Below are 27,057 nucleotides of genomic sequence, written 5' to 3' on the forward strand. Positions count from 1 at the left end.
TTTTTTTAGGTTTGAATCATTTTCTTTTATGTTTACATTTTTAACCACCTTTTAAATATTTTAGCTTATTCCGCCATCCTAGCAATGCCATTTTCCTTTTTACTATCTTGTTAAGTCGCTTCCTGACCTTCACACCGGATCCTGTTTTCATTGGTTGTAACATCCGTTATGTTTCTCTTTCATTACCTGCATGTTAAAAACATGATGGTTTGTGTAGCCGAGAGTCCATCTAGCATAGCGGCCTCGCAGATAACAATAACACAACATATTATTTAATAAAATAAACCAAAAAGTAAATTACTATAGTAGACATAAAGGAGGTCCCAACCAGGTGCTGCTGATCAAATACGTTTAGTTAACTCATCATAAGAAAGTAACTCTGCATCTCCAGGATAAAGTAAGATTGTGCTAATACATTAGACTTTAATAGGACTTAATAAAATATTCAAACAAATAACAAAATATGTATTTTGAGCATCCTTTTTGTGCCCAGTTTGGATTCTGAAACCAACGAGATGCGGTGCTAAGTGCAATGCCAGGAATGTCCACTAGGGGTTGGCTTAGAAAACATTCTAGCTGCTTTGGTTTTATTTGTTCACGTGACTTTTGTAGCTCACACACGTCTCAGCAGCAAAGTAGCCAAACAAACCAAATGAGCTGCGTCAAGAAAGGAAGATGGAAGATGTCAGAGTATTTAAGCTTTAAGAAACAAGTTCATGACTGGATACCTTCAAGTTTAGCCATGATAGCATAGATCCTTATAAATTATTCCCCCAAAAATTGAGGTTTGAATTGAAGAAATGCCCATTGGTTCTGTTAGCAGATAATAAACCACCCGGTGCTTTGGATGAGCTTCTTAGGATGAAAGTATGGAAAAGCGCAGAAGTCTGTAACTTCTTTGTGTGTGTCAATGAAAACAATTCTGATTAAGACCTTTCATGACAAAGCTGGCGCCATTTCTGCTCATGTAAGAACACAGTTCAGGTTATGAGCACAAGCCGTGTTTTTGACTTCTTGCTTAGCAATCCCAATCTGGAAGAGCCAAACCAAGAAAGCAGCTATGACTTTTATCATTTTATTTATTCACAAAATAGAAGAAGGAGACTAAGAAGGATCTGAACTTGCTTAAAGGGTTCCTATTCTGGTATTTGGAGTTTTCTGAGCTTTCTACAGTGTTACAGTGTTGAATCCTCATCAGACATGTGAACGACACTGTTTTTTATCACCTAAACGCATGTTTGAGTTTGAGTTGGAGTTCCAGCACTCTCTCCGTTTGGTTTCCATGGCAACGAAAAACGCGTGGTTTTAGAGAGTTTTTTCTACGTGGAAATCCTTGTGACGTCCCGGGGGATCAGGTTCGGTGATTGGTTACCTTCTACTGGTTAACAAGGGCATGTACAAATACATCAGGCGGGTGGAAAACGTGGGATAAAGTTATTTCCAACGATGGCTGGTGAGTTTACCAAAGAGAGACATCCTGCTGCATTCGTTGCTGTGGGTTGCTGTTTTCCACTTCGTTTTCAGGCTCTGATTCAGGTTCCAACATGTAGGGCTGGATGCTATGTGTTGACATTGTATTTTGTTTTTTATGGAGTTCATATGAGCCTAATCCTTCTATTTATGAGATGTTACAATGACGGCGAAAGCAGGTGCGGTGCGCGCTCCCGATGTAGTGCAGTGGCGGGAGGCGGGGCTTAATGCGGAAGAGTCTCAATCCACTCGTTTTGCCCGCAGGCTGATCTGACAGCCTACGGAGAGGGTCGGTCTGAAGTAAATAAAGCCATTTGTGACAATAACTTGATCAATCCCAGCCCTTCTGGTCTCAGAAATAAAAATAAATTAGCCTGAAATGCACAGAATAGTTCCACTTTTTTGGACTCTGTTCTTTACATAAAATCCTTGACTCGCACTCCCTTTATGATTTCACGAGGTACCCTGAAGTATCCTCGGTAAATTTCACTACTTTACAGAAAAAGTAAAAAAAAAAAAAAAAAAAAGCAAATGTGAGGAATTTTCCAAGCATTAAAAACAATAGTTCAGTTTCCATTCCAGTTTCTCACAAAATAAAACTATATTTCTTATATTTCAACTGTCCAACAGTGATTGGCAGGTGTTTCTATTGGTGTTTAGTACAGAAACAATAACTGAGAATTACAGCTTATGCCAGGTCTGTTTCACAGTTTTCCACTTGCTGTGGAGGATTTTTCACTCCTTTGTGAAGCTCTTCTTCTTCTTATTCCTTCCTAATGCCTCGTAAAAATCTGCCTTTTGCTGTTGTTTGCTACCAGGGATGGGTGGTTACATTTTTTTTCTAATTATTTGTCAAAGATCTCCGTCTCCTCCGTCTACATATAAAACAAACTGGTCCCTTATGTCACTATAGTGTCACAAAGGCAAAAAAAGTGTCTCCATTACACTTTTTGTGATATATTTTATACTAACATGTAAGAAAAACCATCTGATGAGAGTGTAAAAGCCTTTGAGCGATATTTAAGAACTTTTTGGAAATGCAGGCGTTTCCATTACTGGTGATATTTATGGAAACGCAGCTACTTTCACCAAACACACTGAACTAGGCAGACCACCTCTTTACATTACACAAAACTAATGAGACGGATGAAAGCAAGCAATAAAAGATGAAACTTGTTTTTTTAAGCAAGCACACAAAGTCCACACTGGACTTTTCATATTTCTAAGTCTCCAAGACATAGAAATGTCACTCTTCCTATAACAATGTGGACACTTTTAGCTCCATAATAGCCAAGCTAGTAGCTGCTACAGTTTTCACTAAATAAAGCCGATATTCCACAAAGTACACCTGCGATTCGCTGGAGTTTCCATTGAACAGCGTACAAGCCGTAATTCTCGTAAAATCTCGTCCAGCGAAGCTCCACGTTAAGACGGATGGAGATATGAAACAGTTTGCAGCTGTTATTTTGGTTGCTGCCACTGCTGTCGCTGCTATCCTCATCAGAAGATGAAACGAGTGATCCAGAAGCATCTTTTCTGGTCACATGACCCCCTACATCACGTCCAGTGATGTCTAAATGCGAAAGTAGTGTTTGTGATATATTTCCATATGGAGTGGTCTGAAAAAACCCTCCTGAGAGCGTAAAACTTTGTTTTTCTTTATGAATGTAGACGTTTTCATTACCAGCTTTCATTGTAATATTTAGGTTTTGCACAATTCTCGAGGTAATGAAAACGCAGCCAGTGACACCTGTAATCCAGCTGTGCGACGCCACGAGGGCTGCTTCTTATATAACTGTTCCACAGTCAGAGCTTTATTCTCCTCTATTTCTTTATTTCTATACTTTTACTTTATTATCTGCCCTTTAACCTGTTGACTCGCGTTGCCTAAACAAAGAACATTATCTTACATCACAGAATATTAAATGTTTCTGAAATAACCAAATGATAGACAATCCTAAGCGTGCGCAGTGCCACAGCAGTGATAATCCCATTCTCCTCTAAATAATCCCCTACAACCCTCTGTACGCATCTTTTGGTGTTTTTAAAGGGATTTGTCACATTAGCAGATGATAGATGCTCCAGGCTACAATAGCAAGTGCCTCTGCATCTGCCCAATGAGGTAGCATGGTAATTCCACTTGTTACCTCACCAGGCGGTGCCCGTGTAAAAGTTCAGCCTGAAAATAGAAAATGGCTGGATGCCCCCCCAACACTCCCCCCCGAGACCACGCTATGAGTAACCAACAGTACATAACAGCAGTTAACCCCATGCAGGATTCAGCCGGAGAGCCAGAGAGAGAGGCAATAAGCATGGAGCCTGTTGCCTGGTAACTGCCTGAATCCGTCCGTCTCCACGCAGAAACCAAGTGGAGATGGGGGGGGGGGGGGAAGATAGACGAGCGACAGCAGAGATGGAGAGGGGGGAAGAAAAAAGACAAAGCTGATTCTCTCATATGACGACATTATCGCGAGAGCGACGGATGAAAAGAGAGTAAAGCGAAAAGAGGACACGAAAGGAGGCAGAAAAGATGAAGACAGGAGGATGAGGATGGAGGGATGAGAAAAGTAAAGCAGGAAGAAAAGAAAAGGAATACAATAAAAGATTAAAAAAAAAAACTAAAACAGAAAGTAAAATATAAACTAGATGAGGATGAAAATGTAAGTAAATATACAAAAGAAACAGCAGCAAGACAAAGAAAAGGATGAAGGAATCTTTAGAAAGAAAACACGAAGAATAAGGTGAAAAAGTCCAGAGGAAGAAAATGAAGATGAGTCAAAAGGAGGAAAAACACCAAAAAAAAAAGATGGAAGGGAAAGTAAGAAGAATGGAAAAAATAAACTAATTAAACTAAACAAGAGAACAGAGGAAATAAAATGAAGAAAAATGAGGAAAGCATCCAGATGCAGTGTGAAAAACCAGGAAAGAGGTGCATGGTGGGTAATCTGTGCTGACGCTGCTGCTTCAGTTGCCAGGGGAAACAGATCGGCTGGGTTTCACCTGTGACACTGAGTCAGTGGAGCAAATGGCAGAAGCACTCCAAGCACAGTGAAGTGAAAGAGGACAGTAACTCGTCCACGCTTCTTCATTCACCAAGGCTTTTATTCCTCCTTTTCCCCAGAGGAAGCTTCTCTAAAAGGATTTTCTGACTATTTCAACTGACCTGATGTTTTACAGATCATCAGGACATTTTTCCTTCGGTCCTGCGTCTACAGCGTTTATTAAAGTTTGTTGTACTTATTATATATTTGCAAGTTTTGAGCTTAGATTACTTAAAAATCAGATGATACAAGGCCATTTTTTTTGGCTGGAGTTGGTGTTTTTATGTGCTGAGTGACATTAAAGGGCGGCTGTAGCTCAGGAGGGAGAGCAGTCGATTAGAGTTCGATTCCAGGCTTCCCCTGACTATGTGCCGAAGTGTCCTTGGGCAAGACACTGAACCCTTAGGTGTGTATTTAAGTCGCTCTGGATAAAAGCATCTGCTAAGTGACTGAAGAATAGAAATAAGGATCCAAAACAGAAGTAAAATATTGAAATAAAGAGAACATTTTAAAAATTGCACCCTGTGTTTATTAGTGCATGTAAAGTTTGTCAAAATTAGGAAGAAAAAATTGAGCAAAAAAAGACCAGCAGACACTGCAGAGAATGAAAAAACGTTTTGAAATAATAATGAGTCTTACTAAATAATTAAAAAGTCCTAGAGGAACCATGTGGAGGATTTAGTGGCCTCTAGTGGTGAAAATGCAGATTGTAACTAACTGAACGTGGGTGCAAAATGCGTCAAAACAAATAAAAACTTGCTATTGTTTTCTCAGATTCAATACACATCGGTTTCTTCACACGCAGCCTCCCTCCTCCTCCTCAGTGTGTGTTTCAGGGCTTTCATACACCAAACCAACAATCACACGCCAGGAACGTCTGCCTTTCTTCTCGTTTCGGCATGTGATTGAACGGGTCTGTCATTGAGGAAAATCAATACAAAGATCATGATTCCTCCCTTGATTCATCATTGCCCCTTCTTCTCTTCTGCAACATGAATCGCTCACGCCACTCCTGCAGCAACACTTAAATTATAAAAACCGATAGTACTGCGACAATAAGCAACGACTGCCTTTGGTTTTCATGTTTCTGTGGTAGAAACCTGCCTCCCTCTGCACTGCAGGCATTGATGGCATGTTCAAGCTGGCCGGTGGTCTCTTCAGTGTGTTTGAGTGCTTTTTGTTTGCCCAGATGCTGAGGAGACCAAGCAGCTGGCCCTTTACCCACCCCTGTTCTTGGCATCGGTTTTGTGTATCAAAGCCGTCAGCAAATGGAAAATCTCCAGAGAAAGAACAGAGAAGGACCCGAAGCTCTTGTGCCTCCACGTCCAAATAAGGAGGAAAACTCTGAAGGCCCTTTTCAGCGACACTAATCACTTTCTATTGAGAGTTTGCTTCAAAAAGATGGCTAAAAACTGCACAATTAAGACTATTGTTTCCATGTTGTTTTAAAGCCCTTTCAGGTGTTAATGTGCACACAGAAAGATGTGGAAACAACTCATATTATTTCATGAACAATCAGGTATTTCTGATCATAGAAAACAAATTGGACCAAAACTTTCTAACAAGGCAGAAATATAATATTATAAAAGAAGATCTCCGTTTATCCAGGGGTGTAGAGCTAATTGTCACAGATGGTGCATGCCATGTGTGCAAACATGCACAAGCAATCACACAGCGTCCTCTCAAAGCTACGCAACAGGATGGAAGTCCAGTTTATCACATGAAACAACCCACCGACATATATGATAAACGACAGACCAGTTGTCTCAAACCTTTTTCCTGGAAGCACCTCTGCTTGTATAATAATCCCCAAAACGTGCCTGCTGCGCTTTCCAGAAAATAAATCTCACTTTGTTTCCATAAAAAGGAAAGGAATGTGTGGCTTTCTGTTTCACAGGAACATATGGGACCTTCTAATGCTGGCTGCTCATCTGGGGAGTTGCAGATGTTCGTCTATGGCTACATAACTGTGTTGTGTGTGATGAAAGGTACAGCAGTGAATACAACCACTTCTGCTTGGAAGCAGCTCCTGTAAAGAGCGTATTTATTGCTACTAAAGAGCAGGTTGCAGGTTATTTATTCTTTTTAAAGGTAATATGAATATGTTCCTACAGAATGCAACCTGCCTCTCGCCCAGAGGCTGCTGGGACGGGCTCCAGCTCCCCCACGACCCTTGATCGGATGAACCTAGAATAGAGAACCTCGGATGATTCTAGAATAGAATTTAAAATCCTTCTCCTTACATATAAAGCCCTCCACAACCAGGCACCACTATATATCAAAGACCTCATAGTTCCTTATATACCAAGTACTTCGTTCGCAGACTGCAGGCTTACTTGTGGTTCCTAGAGTCTCAAAGAGCCGAGCAGGAGGCAGAGCCTTTGGTTATCAGGCCCCTCTCTTATGGAATAAGCTCCCAGTTAGTGTTAGGGAAGCAGACACCCTCCCCACCTTTAAGACTAGGCTGAAGACTTATCTTTTTGATAAGTCCTATAGCTAGGGATGGTTAGCATCCCTTAGTTATGCTGCTATAGGTTTAGACTGCTGAGGGACATTTCCTGATACACTGAGCTTCTTTCTTTTTCTCTTTATCTCTTTCTTTTACCCCCCCCATAACAGTGTTTCATCATTAACATGTATGTCTCCTGTCTCAGCAGGTCTCCCTGGCCGGGAGTAGCAGTTCCTGTTGTCTGTTGTCTTTCTGTCCTCTTCCCCCCACACAGCAGAGGCAGATGGCTGCCTGTCCTGAGCCGGGTTCTGCCGGAGGTTTCCTTCCTGTTAAAAGGGAGTTTTTTCCTTCCCACTGTTGCCAGTGTGCTTGCTCAGGATGGGAGATTGAGTTGGACTCAACTCAATCTGTTGGTTTCCTTATATAGGCTGTTATGAATTGGCCTTCATTATGTTTTCCCCTCTGTCTGTAAAGCGTCTTGAGATGGCATTGCCGTGATTTGACGCTATATAAATAAAGTTGAATTGAATTGAATTGAATTGAACCGCTTCAGATAATGAATGAATGAAAATGTGCCATCTACAGGCGAGATGCTGGTACTGCGCTTCTTGAGATTGTATGTTTTTCACGACTGGGGCGCTCTCTTCATCACAACACCGTCTTTAACGTCCAGTCTCGCAGTTTTATATGGAGTAGTAAAATTATAACAGAAACTAACAGAAAAACCCAAAATCGTGTATTTTTAACTGTGTTTTTATTTTATTTTGTTCCTCCATTGATTTAAGGCGGGCTCTAACCTGCAACATGCTCTTTAAGGATGTTTACTATTGGCTTTATCTACAGAATTTCTGATACCGATATCAACCGATACTGATTTCAGGCTGTACAGTGGCATAGTGGTTCGATCCCAGACTGGGGCGAGGTTTCTGTGTGGAGTTTGCATGTTCTCCCCGTGTATGCGTGGGTTCTCTCCAGGTTCTCCGGCTTCCTCCCACCATCCAAAGACATGCATGTTAGGTTAACTGGTTACTCTAAATTGCCAGGATAGGCTCCAGCCTCCACGCAACCCTTCATTGGATTAAGCAGTTGGGATAATGAATGAATGAATTTCAGGCAGCTGAGATGCCGGTTTGGACGTCTTGATTCCTTCCCACATAACCTCCATTTTACGGTCATTGCAAACAGTAAATTCAATGTCTGGATCCACTTTGAGACAGACATGTGGATGAGTCCGCTTACAAGCTCGCTATGCTGCAAGTGAGGGTTAGTGGTTTGAGCCGACTTTAACCTTCAAGGCTCGGAAATGAGCTAAACTGTGACGGGGTTCTGTATGCTGTACAATGATGTGACGAAGTTGTGGCTCCTTTTCTGAGGTGGATTTTTTATGGTGCTTTCCAATCTCCACGGTGCAGCGATATTTACAGCGACCAGCCGGCTACTTAAACTATTTACAGGTTTGTTTTTACAATGGTTCCCCGCTCTGCAAACCATCCATTCTTCTCTCCATCAGTACTCTCACAACTCTTCTCCGATTAGCTCCTCACTCTCCATCCCGTTCTGCTCTGAATGAGCAACTTAAAAACACAAAGCCCAATTACTTCTACTCTATTCTATCCTACAGTCATTTAGCCGATGCTTTTATCCAAAGCGTCTTACATATGAGTGAGAACAACACAAGCAGGAAATCAAACAGTGGAGGACATGGTAGGAAGGTGCTGGTGGACTGTCCAGTTGGATGCAGGTCCTTCCATGAAGTTCTACAAGCTTTTTTTTTTTTTTTTGTTTACTCCCTTCCCACCATATAATATCACCTATGTTAAAATACAAAGAATTAATACCATAAAGTTTGTTGCAAAGAACTGGGCTAAGTTCTCCAACTTTCCGACAAATACAGTTAAACTAAGTGTTGAAGTTCTCCTTGAAGAGCTGAGTCTTCAGCACATTAAAAGTAGACAGGGACTCTGCAGAGCGGACAGAGTTTGGGAGATCATTCCACCATCGTGGAACAACAGAGGAAAAGAGTCTGGCTGGTGATTTAGTCCCACGTTGTGGTGGTAACACGAGGCGGCTTTCACTGGTGGAACGTAGCTGTGGAGAGGGAGTGTAGGTCTGGATTAGGGCGTGAAGGTAGATGGGAGTCGTTTGAGTTATTGTTTTGTAAGCCAGAAGCAAAGCTTTGAATTTGATGCGTGCTGCGACCGGAAGCCAGTGAAGAGCGATTAGCAGCCCCCAATTACTACCGGGATTCCCAACAATATATAGACAATATAGACAAGCAACATAGACAAGAGTTCATGAACACAACCCCGTAGACATTCCAACAGTTGAACATATAGAAAAAAAACGTAATACTTGACACGGTACGGCGATCAGTTAGTCACGAGATGGTGACATCATTCCCGCATTGCGACATACTCCGGCCTTATAACCCAGGTAAACCCAGCTTACCATAACCCCCAGCGGATGTAGACCACACTCCGGTAAGTTTTCCCACCCGTAACCTGCTCCCAGTATTGGCAGCGATACCATTAGGTGTGCGCCCCTACTAGTCTGCTACCTGACAGGTGGCATGACCGGACTGAAGTAGCTACGTGGGACTGTGGAAGATTTGCTCGGGACCCGACGACCCGGGACACAGTCAGGTAGGTGGGTGTGGCTGTCTGTGACAAGGCAGCTTTGTCCCCCATTACGTTTTAACACCGATATCAGCCGATAATATGAGTAGGCTGATGATATTAAACAGACAAGCTAATTAACCGTGACTTAATACTAAAACCCACAACATATTATCAGGATGCCAACAGATCTACTTTGGACAAAAGGTTTAGCTGCTTTAACTGCTTGGCGCGACATGGTTTTTGTCACCTGTATGAAAAATGCACGTGTTTTATTATGCTACGCCTGTGTATGTAACATCGCCCACATCGCCACCTGCTGGCAAAAAAAAGAGCAGCTTAATTTCTTTACTTTACCAGTTATCTGCCTGATAGACATATGTTAAACATAACACAGCAACTGGTTTGTTTGTTCATTCTGCTCATTTTGTTCTCACGTGGCTCTGCAACAAGCAGAAGACGAGGAGGATGAAGTCTAAGATTCATGGGAAGAGCATTAAAACACAAGTATTAGAACGGATATCTGCCTGTACGCCAACGAGTAAACATCACGACACCGAGTTAAGAGGTGGACATCTGGGAAAGGAAAATGGAATATTTCAGATTGAGTTAGTGTGCTTCATTACAGCCACCTGTTTAATTATTGTCACCATATATATCTAATCAGCCAATCAGACAGCAGCAAATTCATGCATTTAGACATGATGAAGACGGCCTGCTGAAGTTCAAGCTGAGCATCACAATGAGGAAGAAAGGAGATTTAAGTGACTTTAAATGTCGTTGGTCTGAGTATTTACTGGGATTTTCACACAACCATCTCCAGGGTTTGTAGGGAAGGTTTGGAGAGGAGAAAACATCCAGCCTTTGACCTCAGAGGTCAGAAGACAGACTGGTTGGAGATGATGGAAAAGAAACAGGAAGATTCCAGCTAAGATGATGCAGAACATCATCTCTGAACCCGTCCAGCCTGGAAGCAGATGGTCTCCAGCAGCAGAAGACCACAGCGGGTTCCCTCCTGTCAGTAAGAACAGGAAACTGAGGCTACAATTCACACAGACTCACCAGAACTGGACAATAGAAGATGGAGAAACGTTGCTGGTCTCCATTTCAGCTCTACATTCAGATGGGAGGATTGGAATTTATTTTCTTGGCCCGCTGTTGGCTCCTCAGTACAAACATCACATGGTTTGAAAAGCAGCCTATCTGAGTCCTGCTGCTGACCATGTCCATCCCTTTATGGGCAAAGTGTGGCATCGTCTGCAGGATGATGCACCTTGTCATAAAGCTCACATCATCTCCAACAATGAGCCTCCACAGTCACCAGATCTACACCCAGCAGAGCAGCTTTGGTGGAAACATAAGCAAACTTATGATTAAAGTTGCAAAGAAAAAAGCTTTAATCGAAAGAACAAAATGTTTGCTTATTTCCTCCTACGGTGAACTGACATACTGCCCCCCCCCCGCCATATCTCCCCAGGAATCTGCATCTCCACTTGTTGCGTTTTCCTTTCAGAGCTGGTTGCCCGCCGCCTCTCCCTCTGCCCTCCACCCCCGCTGCAGAACGAGGACGCATGTGTGTGCTGTATACGTCGGAGCTGCATGTGTGTGGTGAACATGTGGGTGCATCCATCCGTGCTGCCGACAGCGGCCATGTGCGTGTGTTTCTCGGCGGGGGTGTGAATAAAACATCCATTCTTTGCGTTGAGGTGAAGAAACAAAGAGCAACACAGGTACAGGTTGTGTTCACATCAGCCTCACACCTCCATCACCAGCTGTCCTTTTACAGCCTCAATCTGGGAGTAAATGAATAAATCGATGCGGGGATGATTTATAAATAGAATCAGATAAACATTTTGTCGGTGTGCAGAAGGAGAAGTGGGGGCACAAACCAGTGGAAGTGTGAAAGCAGAACTCGCCACCATCACACATCTCTGCTGCATTTTGATGCTTTAAACAGCGGAGAGGTTTTCCTCAGGGAGGATTCTCCTTTGCTTGACAGTGTTTACGTGTCTAAAAACGACATCCATACCCCCCCCCCCCCCCCCCCCCCCCCCCCCCTCCCCGTGGCCTATTACGCAGCGACAGTGTTTAAATAGCTGTCTATATGTCAGCGGAGATGTTAGAACTGGATCGCCGGCCTCTCTGCGGATCTCCGGCTGGATCTGCTCCTCTGACCACTTTTATTCAGCAGCTTCAGGAGCGCTGCTGCTGCTGCTGCTGCTGCTGAGGCTATTTTTGGAAAGGCTGTGGGAGGCTGTGGTCACACCTTTATACAGGATGCAGGTAAAGAGCCACTGAAATGGAGGTGCCCACTCTCCCTAGTTTTTTCTTCCTTCTTTCTGTGTGTTTTATGCACGCAGGAGACAACATGTTCACACACATACAAATGTTTCTCTCTGTGTGTATTTATCTGCTGCCATGTTGTGTGTGTGTGTGTGTGTGTGTGTGTGTTTCTGTTGAGCGAATACAGGGAGGAAAGAGCAATGCGGTAGCTATGGAGTCGTATCCATGGTGCCGTAACTATGGCAACAAAGCTAGGAAAGCTAGTGACTTAATTGGCATCTCTTAGGCGCTATGGGTCCAGAATAGCAACCCTTGACACACTAATGTTTCCCCTCACATGCAAGACAACAATCACATCATTTTTAGGATGCAAACAAGCTAATCAATACTGTTTCCTCTGTGTGTGTGTGTGTGTGTGTGTGTGTGAGACAGTTTAAATTAAAGAGATGGAAAAGGATGGAAGGAGGGATGAAATGAACTGAGATGAGTGTCAGGTGAAGGTGATATGATTTGCGTGACGTCTGACAGGATTACTTACAGAGTCCACTGCAGCTTCTGATTCTTAATGGAGTTGTAGAGAGCCTGCGGAGGGATACAAGAAAACCACATTTTTAGATTTGTGCTCAGATCTGATCAGGTATTGTAAGTTGGAGGGCAAGCGTAGGCGCGTCTGTTGTGTGTTTCTTTCCCTCTAAGACTAAATGAGCTTCATTCAGTAAACTGTACTTAGAGAAATGGCATCCCGTCACGCAGCTCAAACTGTTCCTTGTTGAAGCCGAACTCATTTGCTTTGACAAACGATCTGTCAATCATCCCACCGCCGCATGAGTTACAAAGTCATTATACGCCCAGCACCTGGCCTGTCAATACATAGAGGAGCTCATCAATCATGCATTTAACGCCTCAGACTTACATTGACCTGCATGGAGCAAAATCAAGACACAGTTCTGACCAGAAAAACTTGTTTTTCAGCTGAAAGTTTTTTTCTTTATTCCTTTATCACATTTTGTTTAACGCAGCACATAAACAAGTGTTTGTCGGATGATTTCTTTGCTTCTCAGGAATAAATCTAATACGAGTGGAAAAACCATTTTTTTTCATTTAAAGTGGAATTTTAAATGGATTTGTGGGATGAGCAGGAGAGTTCAGTATGTGCTTTGTGCACATTACAATACAACTTTATTTAAAACACACTTTAAAATATAACAATGTTGACCAAAGTGCCACATTGTGGGGGGTTAAAAAAAAAAAAAAAACAGAATAAATTACATACAAATACATTAAAAAATACATCAAATACATTAATATTACATTAATACATTAAAAAAAACCTGCTAAAACTTCATGCAAGTGCCAAACAGCTGCTGACTTGAGTTTTTAGCTTCTGGTTTAAATCAGGTGCCTTATTAGACCCCGACGTGGTGGTCCGTTAACGTTACCGTGTCATGGCGAGGAGCTGTGGAGCGGCATCACTCGAAGATACAAGGCTTGTCATCGCTGGAGGAAGTCTCAGTCCAAAGACATGGAGATGAGATTCTGCAACCAGTGGTAATCTCATATCGCCACAGTCTGGGACTGGAATGTGTCCTCCAAGACAACCAGTATAACCCCAGCAGTGTGTAGCAGGAGGCATCAGACTGCTGTGCATGTTAATTTGTTCTTTCTAATATGTCTTTAATTCTTCAGATTTTGACCATGCAGTCCAATAAATGACACAAAAACAAGCCTCAACATGGGAATAAGCGGTTTAACAAGTATTTCACGGGTGCAACCTGCATATTCAACTGTCCTGATCATCCCACAAATGCATTTTCCTCACAAACACAGCTTCATTTAAAAGGAAAACAAACAGATTTCACAATGATATGAGATTTAAAGCCAAGAAGCACCATTACAATAAAGAAAAAATCCCTCAAATATAAATTTCTTTACCTTGTGTGCTCCCTTTTTTACATAGTTTTCTTGTAATACATAAATAATTCATTTAAAAAATGTAGATCCTACATTCACAATTAACTTCAATAAAAATCCTCATTTTGCAGATTAAATTTCTGTGAGAGAATATCTAGTGAAAAAGAGCTTTACTTTATGGCCATTTCAGTTTCTTGCATTGCAGGTTTTTAATGTGATACAGCTGCATGATACATATTTCTATATAAAAGCTCTGAAACTATTAGTTTTTCCCCTTTTTCATAAGATTTAAAAGCTATTTGTAAAGATAAAATGATTTGCAAAGTAACAAAGCCTAAAATCTGCAGCAAACTTAGTTTTTTTATTCAGATGAAGAGGCTGCTGAAATGTTTAAAACAACCTGTTTTAAACTTCCTGTACTTAATGACATCACCATGAAACTATTTGCATAATGTCCGTCTAGTGCAGTGATCCTCACTGATAATTCAACAAGAGCCACACTCAATATATTAAGACGAGGAGAGCCGCCACCCCCCCAGAAAAAGTGTTCCCACGCTACGTATCCTGCTGCGTTGCCAAATCAGTAACATTCAGCTTTTCAGCAAGGAATGGTTATCCTAAATGTTGCACGGAGTAACGGCATTCTTATGCAACAGTATATGGTGAAAATACAACAATGCCTCCAGAATGTAGGCGTTTCTTTTTCATTATATATACAGAGCTACCGACGCTCTTTGTCGGAGTTCGGTGCAGCTGAAATCAGCCAAACCTGGCAACTCTGAATGGGTCAGTTAGGGCTGTTAGGACAGCAAAGTTCTGCAAGCAGCCTGCAGCTCTTGTTTGTGGAGAGAACTGCAGTGTTGAGGATCATTATGACTTGTTTAGATCGCATTTTCAGACAGCCAGCGGCTGCTTCACGAGCCGCAAGGCAAGAGTCAGAGAGCCGCATGCGATGAGGAACACTGGACTAATGGTTACCAAAACAACCCTGAAAAACAAACATTTTACAGCGTTGCACCATTTTGTTTTTACTTGCAGCTGGCAAATCCATGCAAACTATAATTTTTGAGGAGTTGATATAGGAGGTGGACTCAAAAAGACAGGAGTTAAAGCGTAGAGGTGACCAGAAGAGCAGCAGCCATGACCAGAACGAGACAAATCATGCAGAAAACATTAATATAAAACTGTTTTAGTCGACCTTCCAAGTACAGTTATATTCATCTAACTGATTTGAATATGTGCACCTGAACACATTTTCACACATGAAGTCAGAAGCTGTACAAGAGACCGTTTACTCAGGTCTTTTTGTGTAGTTCACACAAGCACTTCGCAGCAGGAGGTCTTATTTTTCCAGATTGAAAAAACCCTGCAGGTTCTGCAGTGTGGAAGGAAGATAAAAGCAGGACTTTAGATAAAAACCTAGCTAAGTCTGTAAAACACTAAAGGCAGAAGAGAAGCTAACAAGCTGTTGAGTTAGACACGTTGTGCATCACGTGTTTAGGAGTATTTTTACTCTCACATATCTGCGACTGAGAAGTTCTTCATACACACAGACTGAAGGCTTCTGACTAAATAGACTCACAGTTCTACCAAAAGCTAACGGCGTAGCGCCCATTTGGGATGTCGCAATTACTTGATTTTTATAATTAATCTCTATTAAACACCAAAATTAGGTCTTTGTAAAGATTCACGTTGTCACTTGCCTTACTCATGTTGATGAGTGCAGCTTCCACGGGAACAAAAACAGTTACAGCCGCGCGTTGCTGCTTGTGTTGCTTTGTTTATATTTTGTTTACTGTTTTATTTAATGCTTGTGTTGTTCTCACTCTCATATGTAAACTGCTTTGGATAAAAGTGTTGGCTAAATGACTGTAGAATAGAAAATAGAATGGAATAGAAAGGAGGAAATATATCCAAAATGCAAGATAACCAGCAGCATGCTAACATAAAGGTAATAAACAGAAAATAAACAGATAATATACAGAAAATAGCAAACAGAAAATATTTCCCTAATAAATATTTCCTTGATAATAATCGGACCAAGAAAGTCTATAATGGTGACATCCAAAGTGCCCACAGAGGTGATGAAATACCTTGATTAAATTCTGATTGGCTGAACACGAGCTGAGAAGGAGTGAAACTGACTGGCTGATTAAAAACAGCAGAAACTTTGCCTTCATGACCTTAAAAATATCGCCTGTTACAATGTTCTCTGACAACTAACCATACTTTTAGCTATCGGATTTTGTGTTCTGTACTTTCTCCATAAAACCTAGTTAATTATTCCTCAGAACAAAAAGTGACAACAGAAAGAAGAAAACAAAGACGCACCAATGTTTTATATTTTAAGTACTGCCCCCATGTGGCGGTAAAAGGCTAAGACATGTAGCTGAGTGTTAGCGGGAGCTAATCCGAAGCGCTGTCAGGACGGGTTTTTTATCAACTTGAATTTTCTGTACCTTCAATTTACTTTTGTTCCTAATTTCAGATAAATAAACCAACAACTTTCTGAAACCAAGGTGCAAAAGTATTGTGTTTCTGCTTAGAAACAACAGAGAAGAACTGGATGCGCCTACGTGTACGTTACTGTAATTATCTGGGTTAGAACGGAAATTTCCATCTCTGAATCAAACATTTCTCCTCCTCTTTTACCAGTTATCCCTTGTTTTTGGGTCACTATGTCCTGCCCATAGACTGTATATAAAGATGGACATAGCCTTCGTGACGTCACCCGTAGTTTTCTGAAGAGCTGAATTGAAGCTCGGTGGGCGGTTCCTACCATCATCATCTTGGCAAAGGCATGCGTGTTGTCTCACCCGGAAAATACAAATATGGGCAAAGAGGTGGAGCTGAGAGGGGAGCTGTGAGCGTCATGGTGGATGATTGACATCGAGCGAACTCCGAGCTTTCTGTAGCTAAGAGCTAACCGAGCTAACCCGGATATAACAGGTGCTAACCAGCTAACGGAGGTAAGCTGGCTAAAGCTAAGTCACGTTGTTAACCGGCTAAAAACCGCGGTTGTTCTACGTTCTGATTATTCCTGCTGTAAACATGTTTATTTCTGCTGTAAACGTTTATTTCTGCTGTAAACATGTTTATTTCTGCTGTAAACATGATTATTTCTGCAGTAAACATGTTTATTTCTGCTGTAAATGTTTATTTCTGCTGTAAACATGATTATTTCTGCTGTAAACGTTTATTTCTGCTATAAACATGTTTATTTCTGCTGTAAACATGATTATTTCTGCAGTAAACATGTTTATTTCTGCTGTAAACATGTTTATTCCTGATGTAAACATGTTTATTTCTGCTGTGAAGTTGGTTTTTTTAACATGGGAGTCTATGGGGATTCGCTCTGTTTTGCAGCCCCTAGTGGATGAAGGGAGAACTGCAGTTTTATACACTTCCGCCTAAGCTTCACTTTTAACCGCCGGAGGTTGCTGCTTGGTCCTGCCTCAGAAAAAAACCAAACCTCCTGTTTTCTTTTTCATCTGCACCACATAAAGCAGCGCTACACAGCAACACAGCAGGGGGAATTATAGAGTTACTCAAGCTGCTGCGTCAGACTCGGTACATTTGGATCTGTCAGGACCTTTAGACCCGGTGGCACTGTCCTGCGTCGACTAAATGCGATTCACAGCCAGTCTGCAACGGGGGGGGGGGGGGGGGGGGGGGGGACAGCAGGAAGCCATCAGAGTGAAGTGTTCAACATCCAGGCAGTGGATGCAGCTGATGGAGGGATGTGTGAGGACACTTAGAGGCTGTCCATCGCAGCCTCCTTCCCCTCTGAAACAACAGCAGGAGACCTCTTTATAACACCTCCGTTGTGTCCAGAGTTCAGCGTTGGATGTTACGACTTTTAGTTAAAATAATTTGGTTCTAAGGAGGAGTTTGATCAGGTCAACTTCCAGCTTTTCCTCTGAAACGGAGCCTAATCAGAAACACGTTCAAGGCATGATGAATATTGATGACCATCCAGCGAAGGCGTTACACATTTCATCCTCTTTCCTGTAAATATTCAGCATTCGATCGGTGAGTCAAACCAAATGTGCTCATGCATTTTAATGATAAATACAGATACAGATGAGCTTCCCGGGATGCCAGAAGAGCCTGTTCCAAAGCAGAAAACAAACTGCTTCTGTTGCACAAATGTGTCGGACATCAAATATTAACAGTTGATTTGTTCGGCGAGCAGCACGAAAGCAGCGATGTGTCGACGCCACTTTGTTGTGTGAAATCTGATGCGTTTGATGAAGCACCGACTAAACACTGATGTGCACGTTTCATCATTTTTGTTTTCATCAGATGAAGGAGTGAATGGTGACGTTATTGTGAGGTTGAAAGGAGATTACTGGGAATAAACTGGATATTTATTAGGGTTTAACTTTGTGATACAAGAGTTGAAGCTGCAATTCTGTTGTTGATTTTCCAGCCCGTTTGGGTGATTTTTGATTGTTTTTATAATCTTCTTGGTCTTTAACCCTTTCATGCATAAATTAATAAAAAACAATGCAACATTTTTTAAATAGTATTTTACCTCTACATACATATGCAAATACTTTTTTGTTTATTCGTGATATTTAGAATTTATCATGATTTATGATTTTATGAAATATTTATAAAATAATATAAAATCATAATTATATGATATAAATCTTGTATAAAATATAGTTGTATCATTTATCATTTCTCTCAAAGGCAAACTTGCGTAATTACATTATGTTCAATCATATCATATATTTATTTATTCTCCAGTGAGTAGAAACGTATTGGATGACTCACTAACATCCAATGAAGTGGTTTATTTACAAAAATACCATCTTCAATCATGAATATGCAAGAAAAAAAGCTTGTAAATAAAGGGTTAAATTACGTAGTTAATTCAACTCAGTTTATTTACTGAGCTTCAATTCACATAAAAATGACTGCAAGCTAATAAAAAAAGCTTCTTTTTTTTTTTTTTTTTTTACATCTGATTAATTCTGATAAATATAATAAACTATTACTGGCTGAATCTATTGATCTTTTAATTAGCCTGATGTTGAGGTGATATTCTATATTTTAGAGGGGTCGTAGTTTAGATGTTTATAAAACAAATGCTAACAGGCTAGCCAAGCTAGAAGGGGAGTCATGAAAAGAACTTATTTTTGCATTACCTAATAATCTAACATTTGTTTGAATTAATGTAAAACTTTTAAATTGAAGTTGTGCTTTATGGGGAAAAGATTAGATTTTCTGAGTAGCTTTTAGCTTTAGCTCGTCCAGAAACATCCAGATTCTCCGATCTGAGAGCTCTGACTGCTGAAACTAGTTATATAAATAGCTAAATAAATGAAAGAATATCCCTGACGGTACACACACTCCTGTTTCCCTCTTTAGTTTCTCTTTTCATTTATTATGCACATATTTTCTATTTCCACCCAAGTCAGCACATTTTAACGTGAAGTAGTTATGCAGAACCGGTGTCACAACGAAGTTTATCTGTTGAATTATTCCTTTAGAATTAACTTTCATTGTGGAAAAGGAGGAAAATCCCTGCTTACTGTAAATCCTGCGGGAGGAATAAGAGCAGAGAGACGTGAATCAGTCAGACTGCATGTGTGTGTGGACGCTCAGTGAAGACTGAATGAATCTTTGTCACCTGCACCTACTTGCTTCATCAACGTCACCGAGTGGCAACAAAAGAGAGCAATTAGTGGTAGTTTTCCACCGCGCTGTGGGGAGATAAATGATAAACTCACACAGTTCTGGTTTATTGCTGCATAATGATGAGCTGCTATCTGTGATGTTGGACGTGTTTTTCCAGGTGCTTTGGGATGAGATAATGTAGCAAAGCTGCTGACTTTTTTCTTATGATAAATAAAATGTGTGAGCAGTTTTTAGTACCTTCCTCCTCTTTCTGGCTTGTGGATGATTCTGGCCGTCCTGAGCCTTCCCCAGCAGGTCTGGAAACACGAGGGGTTTCAGAGATCGCGAGCGGGGGGTTCTGGGATAGCGGAACGGGTCCATCATCCGGAAGTCCCTTCCATAGCGCACAGTGCAGAGCGAGCGTGAGCGTAGGCGCCCTGCCGAGTGCAGGCTGTTGACACCAATCATGGTCAGTGTCTAAAGGTTCCAAACAAGCCCGGATGATTCAGTCTTTATTTTCCCTGCAGGATCCCAAAGAAAAAGTGGATCCAAGTGGGAAAGGAGGGGTCTGGATGCAGTCCAGAGAGGCTGGTGCGCCAACAGACAGCGAGAAGTGAAGTCAGTTATCACAGAGAGCAGCTGGAGATCAGCGCAGAGGGAGACGACGCTTCGTCAAGCTGCCGTGGAAGTCATCAGGCATCAAACCCCATCAGCCTCATCTGTGGTTGTTTCCACTCACCAGGCAACCCCGGGGTGCACACCTGATGCTGAATTATTGATAAGACAGCCATGTATTATACATCCTGAGTGGGCGAGACGCTTTCCTGCAGGTGGGAATCAGTCCCAACTTTTTGTCTTGCCTTGTTTATTGAGGACGGATGAGGGATAAGCTGCGGTTCACACACGAATCCACCTCTTTACACGGCAACACACAACATGCACTCGCAAAGAAAAGAAGGAGGTAACACTCTCACAGATGGCAGAGGTGTGAACGGACAGCCAGCATGAAGCAGATGGGTGCGAAATGTGGAAATGAAGAGGTAAAAGACAGACACACAAGGTATACAAGAAGCTCTTTATGCTCATGTGGTTGTATACACACACAGTAAGAAGACAAAAAGGGGGAGACAGAGGGGGGAGGGAGGGAGGGATGGACGGCCGCCCTCGGACTTCAGAGCAGGGATTCCAGAGAGCTCCTGCGATTTCGTCACAAGCCTGAAGATTTAAGAAATGAATTTGAAGGTGGGAGAAGAGTAGAGAGAAGGATGCTGAGACGGAGGAGAAAGCGTCCCTGTTGCTCCAGCGGTAAAATGGATCCTCTCAGTTTAACCGTGCAGACTGACAGATTATCTGCCTCACTTCTTCCTCCTGCTCTCCGTACACCGGTTCAGGTCGGCTGGCATCCTTTTCCCCTCGTCCGCGGTCTACTTCTCGCAGTCGGTATGTTCTCCGCGCTGGTTTAGGTCTCTCCTCATCGCGCTTTCGGTGGGCGTTAAAAACGAAAAGAAAGCCAAGATCCCCTCCTGCTGATGCCTCTCATCCCTTCCTCGTCTTTTGTTTGTTGGTTCCTTGTTTCATTGCATCCAAATCATCCAAATCCTTCTTTCTTCTCTTCTTGCTGCTGCTGTGGAGGAGGAGGAAGAGGAGGAGGAGGAGGAGGAGGAGGAACGGAGAGGAGAGCTGGTTGCCTGAATCGCAGAGCTAAAAAGAAGCAGAGAGGGACAGTGCTCTCCTTCTCTCTGCCTCCCTCTCTCTGGCTTCGTCAGTTTGCACCTCCCTCCCTCCTCTCAGTCATCACCAGCAAATCACAGTCTCCCAACTGCCTCCTCACACACACACACACACACACACTCTTTTAAAAGAAGAATCATCCTTGCGCTGGTCTGCGTCCAGTCCAGACCGTTTGACTAACTGGATTATGAAAAGCTAAAATCCTGATGACACAGATGACTGATTACATTCAGCTGATCAGCACAAATTATTGTTTTTCTCAACCAGCTTTAAGGCCACGTTCCCATCATCCTTTCTGATCCGAATCCTCGTCCGTTTGTACGGAAAGCTGCTTCCTTTGGGGAAACGTGAACGCACCAAACGAATCCTGATTCGGTCTAAAGAAGCGGACCGGGTCCGCCTACAAACGCAGGTCTCGGCTCGTTCCAAGTGGACCAAATACAGGAAGCGGACTATAAAAAGCCCCTTCCTGCATGTGGTGTAGCATTGCATTGTGGGTAAATCCATAGCGATGGCGTTAAGGGTCCTCTGCCTCGTCTGGTGTTCATACTGCGTCCATTGTTGCAGTGGATTTCTGCAGGATACTTGCATAAGACACAATAAAAACCCAAAACAGCCATAGTTTGGTCTCCATGTTTAACTGGCAGGTGGAGGAAACAGAGTTTTCTTCTTCACGCCGGTCTGGTCCTCTCTTCTGCTAAATACCAGTGCAGCGCCACCTCTGGTGGGAATGGGGATATATTATTCTAATGGTTTGACTGGTTTGACCAAAGTGCAGCATGAACACGATCTCGGCCTGTGTGGATACACCCCCCTATAGCTGGACCAGGTCCCCGACCGGACCGAGTCTAGCAGTCTGTCCTGATGGGAATCCTAACAGTCATATGGTTTAGTAAAGTGATTTTTGTATCTTGCATGTTTTTCTTTTCTTCTCTGTATTTAGAAGCGAAGTCGGACATTGATGCCATTTGTAACTTTAACTAGAGCCACTATACTTCATATGTTTAATACCAGACCAACCAAGCGACTACGTGACTTCCATAAAACTAAGAACATCCATCCCACCCACTTCCTTTCATTTCCAGCTTTCCTCTGAACATCATCCAATCAGCATTACAGCTCATTTCTATTCCAAATAAAAACCTTTCCTTCAGCTCTGGCAGAATATTGGTCAGTCAGAACTTCTTTCCAGGCTGAAAGTGTCTTATATGGACCGGTTCTGTTGAGTCTAAGCTTTTAAGGGCTTACCAGATCTTCCCTGATTGCCTGTTTATGTTTATTAAACATAAAATGCTATGATTAGAGTTTATTATCTGCTGTAGTAAAGAAAAAAAAGACAATTCCTCCCTCATCACCTGTCTGTTGTCATCATGGTTTTATTTTGGTAAGCCGAGATGTGAGTGATGTCCCCCCTGACGTCTGCAGGTCTACGAGGAGGAAAAAGAAATGAACATCAGCGAGTCGGGAAGGAGAACGGCGCTCGGCTTTGACAGCTAAGTCCAAAAAAACTGCGTGGCAACGACAGCGTGTTGCAGGAGGAGGCTTCGGATGTGGTTCCTCCTCACTCAGCAGCTTCTGGTTGGGAGGTTGAGTCCCAACCAGGCGGAAAGGTGCCTCTGAGCAAAGCGCTCGGCCCTAAACGACGGAAATGAAGCTGAGAGACTGTTTGTACAACAAGCAGCAGGAAAACACCTGCTTCTCAAAAGCAAAGCATAAAGCTAGAAACACACACTACCGCATGCCCCATCATTTCACCCATCAGGCGGCGGCGTCCCCCACTCGCCCTACTTCCCACTCAATATTTCACATCCTTTCTAAAATGTCCCCTCCGTCCCTGGCGGAGGCTCCAGACAGCTCGGGGAGACGGGGGCTGCACATCCACAGCGTTCTGTCTCTGCTGACCCAAGCAGCTGTCTCCTCTTCACAATCTGCCTTTCTTCTTCACCTCGTGTGTCTCCGCCCCGCCGCATCCAACTGGACTCCTTTTCTATCCTCACGGCAGAAAAATGGAGTTTGTGTTGGAAAAGAGAGGAGTAGATGTTGGAGGATGTACCACCATGGTGTCTGTGCAGAGAGACTGTTTACGGAGCAGAACTACTCTCAAACTACTGACCACAGTCACATTTCCAAGCCGTCCCAGGCTTGTTTTTTAGTCTCGCTCCCTCTGGTGGTGTCATCAGGAGACATGGAATAAACTTTCGCTGATGATACACAGCTCTATATCTCCATGTCCCCTGACGACACCAGACCAGTGGATGTCCTTTTTAGCTGCATTCTGGATATCAAGTCCTGGATGGCAGAGAACTTTTTACAGCTAAACCAGGACAAAACTGAAGTTTTACTTATCGGTCCTGAGGCCCTGAGAGAGAAACACATTTTAAAGCTACAGACGCTGTCCCTGCATCCAGATCTGCAGGTGAAAAATCTGGGCATCATTTTTGACTCTGACCTTAGTTTCCTCCCACACATTAAGAATACAACAAGAATTGTTTTTTATCATCTTAAAAATACAGCCAGAGTCCGCCCTGTTCTGTCTCAGGGCAACACGGAGAGGCTTATGCATGCTTTTATCACTAGTCGCATAGACTACTGTAATGCCCTGCTTTCTGGTCTTCCTAAAAAGAATATTTCTGCTCTTCAATTATTACAAAATTCTGCTGCACGTGTCCTGACGAAGACCAGGGGGCGGGGCCACATTACACCTGTTTTACGGTCATTGCATTGGCTTCCTGTGTGTTTCAGGATCGATTTTAAAGGGTTCCTATGATGGTATTTGGAGTTTTCTGAGCTTTCTACAGTGTTACAGTGTTGAATCCTCATCAGACATGTGAACGACACTGTTTTTTATCACCTAAACGCATGTTTGAGTTTGAGTTTGAGTTCCAGCACGCTCTCCGTTCGGTTTCCATGGCAACGAAAAACGCGTGGTTTTAGAGAGTTTTTTCTACTTGGAAATCCTTGTGACGTCCCGGGGGATAAGGTTCGGTGATTGGTTACCTTCTACTGGTTAACAAGGGCATGTACAAATACATCAGGCGGGTGGAAAACGTGGGATAAAGTTATTTCCAACGATGGCTGGTGAGTTTACCAAAGAGAGACATCCTGCTGCATTCGTTGCTGTGGGTTGCTGTTTTCGTTTTCAGGCTCTGATTCAGGTTCCAACATGTAGGGCTGGATGCTATGTGTTGACATTGTAGTTTGTTTTTTTATTGAGTTCATATGAGCCTAATCCTTCTGTTTATGAGATGTTACAATGACGGTGAAAGCAGGTGATTTGTCGTTTTGCCCGCAGGCTGATCTGACAGCCTACGGAGAGGGTCGGTCTGAAGTAAATAAAGCCATTTGTGACAATAACTCCATCAATCCCAGCCCTTCTGGTCTCAGAAATAAAAATAAATTAGCCTGAAATGCACATAATAGTTCCACTTTAAGGTTCTTTTACTAGTTTATAAATGTCTTAACGGTTTTGGGCCTTCTTATCTTTCTAAACTACTTTTACTTTATAAGCCCTCGCGGACCCTGAGGTCCTCTGGTTTTCTAGTCATTCCGAAAGTCAGGACTCGTACCCATGGGAAGGCATCTTTGAAATATTATGGCCCCCGTCTCTGGAACAGCCTGCCGGAGGACCTGAGGGCTGCAGAGAACATTAATGTTTTTAAGAACAGGCTCAAAACTCACCTTTTTAACTTGGCTTCTAATTAGTATTTACTATATTAGTCTGGACATTTAATTTATTTATTTGTACCCAATTCTTTTTAGGGATTTTTTTTTCTTTTATCTGCTTTTAGAATCTTTATTGTATTGTTTTTACTTGAAATATTCCTTGTTTTATTATTACTACTATTTTATTTTATCTTATTTTTCTTTTAATGTAATTTATCATCCCCGCGACCCTGAATTGGATTAAGCGGTTTAGAAAATGGATGGATGGATGGGTAATTTATCATTTTTAGGATATTTTCCGGTGTTTCCTCAGAGGGAGCCCTCTGCACCGGGTGTCATAATGGCCGTGGCTGCAGGGGCGCCTTTCATGGCTTTGGTCTGTAACGGTGCCCCTGGTACTGTGGTCTGATCGACTCCTGGTGCAGACGGCTCCTGCCATGGTGTTCCTTACCAGGCTCATCTGTACTCAGCAATAAATAACTAGGTAGGTGTATACGTAATATTTAAGAGTACTGTTGAAATTAATGTAGTTTGGGTGTGTGTATGAGTGTGTATGCGTTTGAATGTGAGAAGGGAGGGGGCAGACGAATTTTCTTTGTTGTGTTTTTATATCATGTAAATCACTTTGTGTTGCATTTTCTTGTAGAAAAAGTGCTTTATAAATAAAGTTTGATTTGTGTATATATATATATATATATATATATATATATATATATATATATATATAGATCTGGCAAATGCCAAACGTCCTGCACGGTGTTGGACTATAAACACAACCCCCACCTGTGGACGTCGGGCCCTCATACTACCCTCATGGAGTCTGTTTCTGACTGTTGGAGCAGACACATGCACATTTGTGTCCTGCTGGAGCTCATTCTGCAGGGCTCTGGCAGTGCTCCTCCTGTTCCTCCTTGCACAAAGAAGGAGGTAGCGGTCCTGCTGCTGAGTTGTTGCCCTCCCACGGCCTCCTCCATGTCTCCTGATGTACTGGCCTGTCTCCTGGTAGCGCCTCCATGCTCTGGACACGACGCTGACAGACACAGCAAACCTTCTTGCCACAGCTGGCATTGATGTTCCATCCTGGATGAGCTGCACTACCTGAGCCACTTGTGTGGGTTGTAGACTCCGTCTCATGCTACCACTAGAGTGAAAGCACCGCCAGCATTCAGACCAAAACATCAGCCAGAAAGCATCGGAACTGAGAACTGGTCTGTGGTCACCACCTGCAGAACCACTCCTTTATTGGGTGTGTCTTGCCAGTTGTGTATAATTTCCACCTGTTGTCTATTCCATTTGCACAACAGCATGTGGAACTGATTGTCAATCAGTGTTGCTTCCTAAGTGGACAGTTCCATTTCACAGAAGTGTGGTTGACTTGGAGTTACATTGTGTTGTTTAGGTGTTTCCTTTATTTTTTGAGTAGTGTATAAAAGTCTTGATCTTATCAACAATAATAATCTAAATGGAAGCAGCTCAAACAGAAGTGAACTCAGTATTTCTGAGGGTCTATTTCCAGCTGCGGATGGATACAGCGAGCACATTTGGTGCCATGACGAGTGTTTGAAGACATGGAGTCTAAATAAACAACGCTGCTGTTTGTTACGCTCTGCTGTGGAGCTCTTTGGAATGATTTGTCCTTTAGACACAACATTTATCAACCTGCAGCACTTTATTTTAACGTTATCTGAAACGTCTTGTTTACCTGCAGCACAAAAAGCTTTAAAAACAGCTTTCAGTCACATCTGCAGGAGGCATCTTATCTGTCTTCATGAACAAAGCATTATTTCTCCTCTAAACATGAAGGATGCTACATTATAGTTCATGTAGCACCTATATGGGCTGCATGGTGAGTGTGAGAGTACAAATATAGGAAAGGACAACATGTAATGTGTGGAAATAGTAGCCTCTGTCCTCATACGCGACCTGCTTGTCTTTGCTGGAGTTAAGTACTGGCAGGAGGTCTCCTGTAAAGATTTCAGACGCATTTATCACCGGGTCTGACTAACAACTGGGACATCTGATTTTTCCTTCTCGTTCAAAAAAAAACCAAACAAATAAATGAGCTGTCAGCCTTCTCTCTCGTAATCAATGCCGCTGTGCAATCGATAACATCAGCGTGCTTAATTACTGTTTGAAGAGCGTGCTTCAGCGTCTGATTGAGCTGCACAACATTTTCATTTCAGCAGAATTTCTTCTCCTGCTCCACTGCAGGCTGGTAACCTACTTCAGAACATCATTAGTTCCCACTTCAAGCCCTGAGCAGTGC

General features: G+C 42.6%; 1 protein-coding gene across 1 annotated transcript in view; it reads right to left on the reverse strand.

The window, feature by feature from the left end:
* The window catches only part of LOC306771611 (uncharacterized protein), a 137,702-nt gene that overhangs the window by 21,092 nt on the left and 89,553 nt on the right, over positions 1-27,057 (reverse strand). Inside the window, exon 11 of the mRNA XM_079260853.1 lies at positions 12,397-12,440. Coding sequence (XP_079116979.1) covers positions 12,397-12,440 — 44 coding nt within the window. The remainder of the gene's footprint in view (positions 1-12,396; positions 12,441-27,057) is intronic.

The sequence above is a fragment of the Telmatherina bonti genome, assembly GCF_933228915.1.
Source record: "Telmatherina bonti genome assembly, chromosome: 21".
NCBI lineage: Eukaryota > Metazoa > Chordata > Actinopteri > Atheriniformes > Telmatherinidae > Telmatherina > Telmatherina bonti.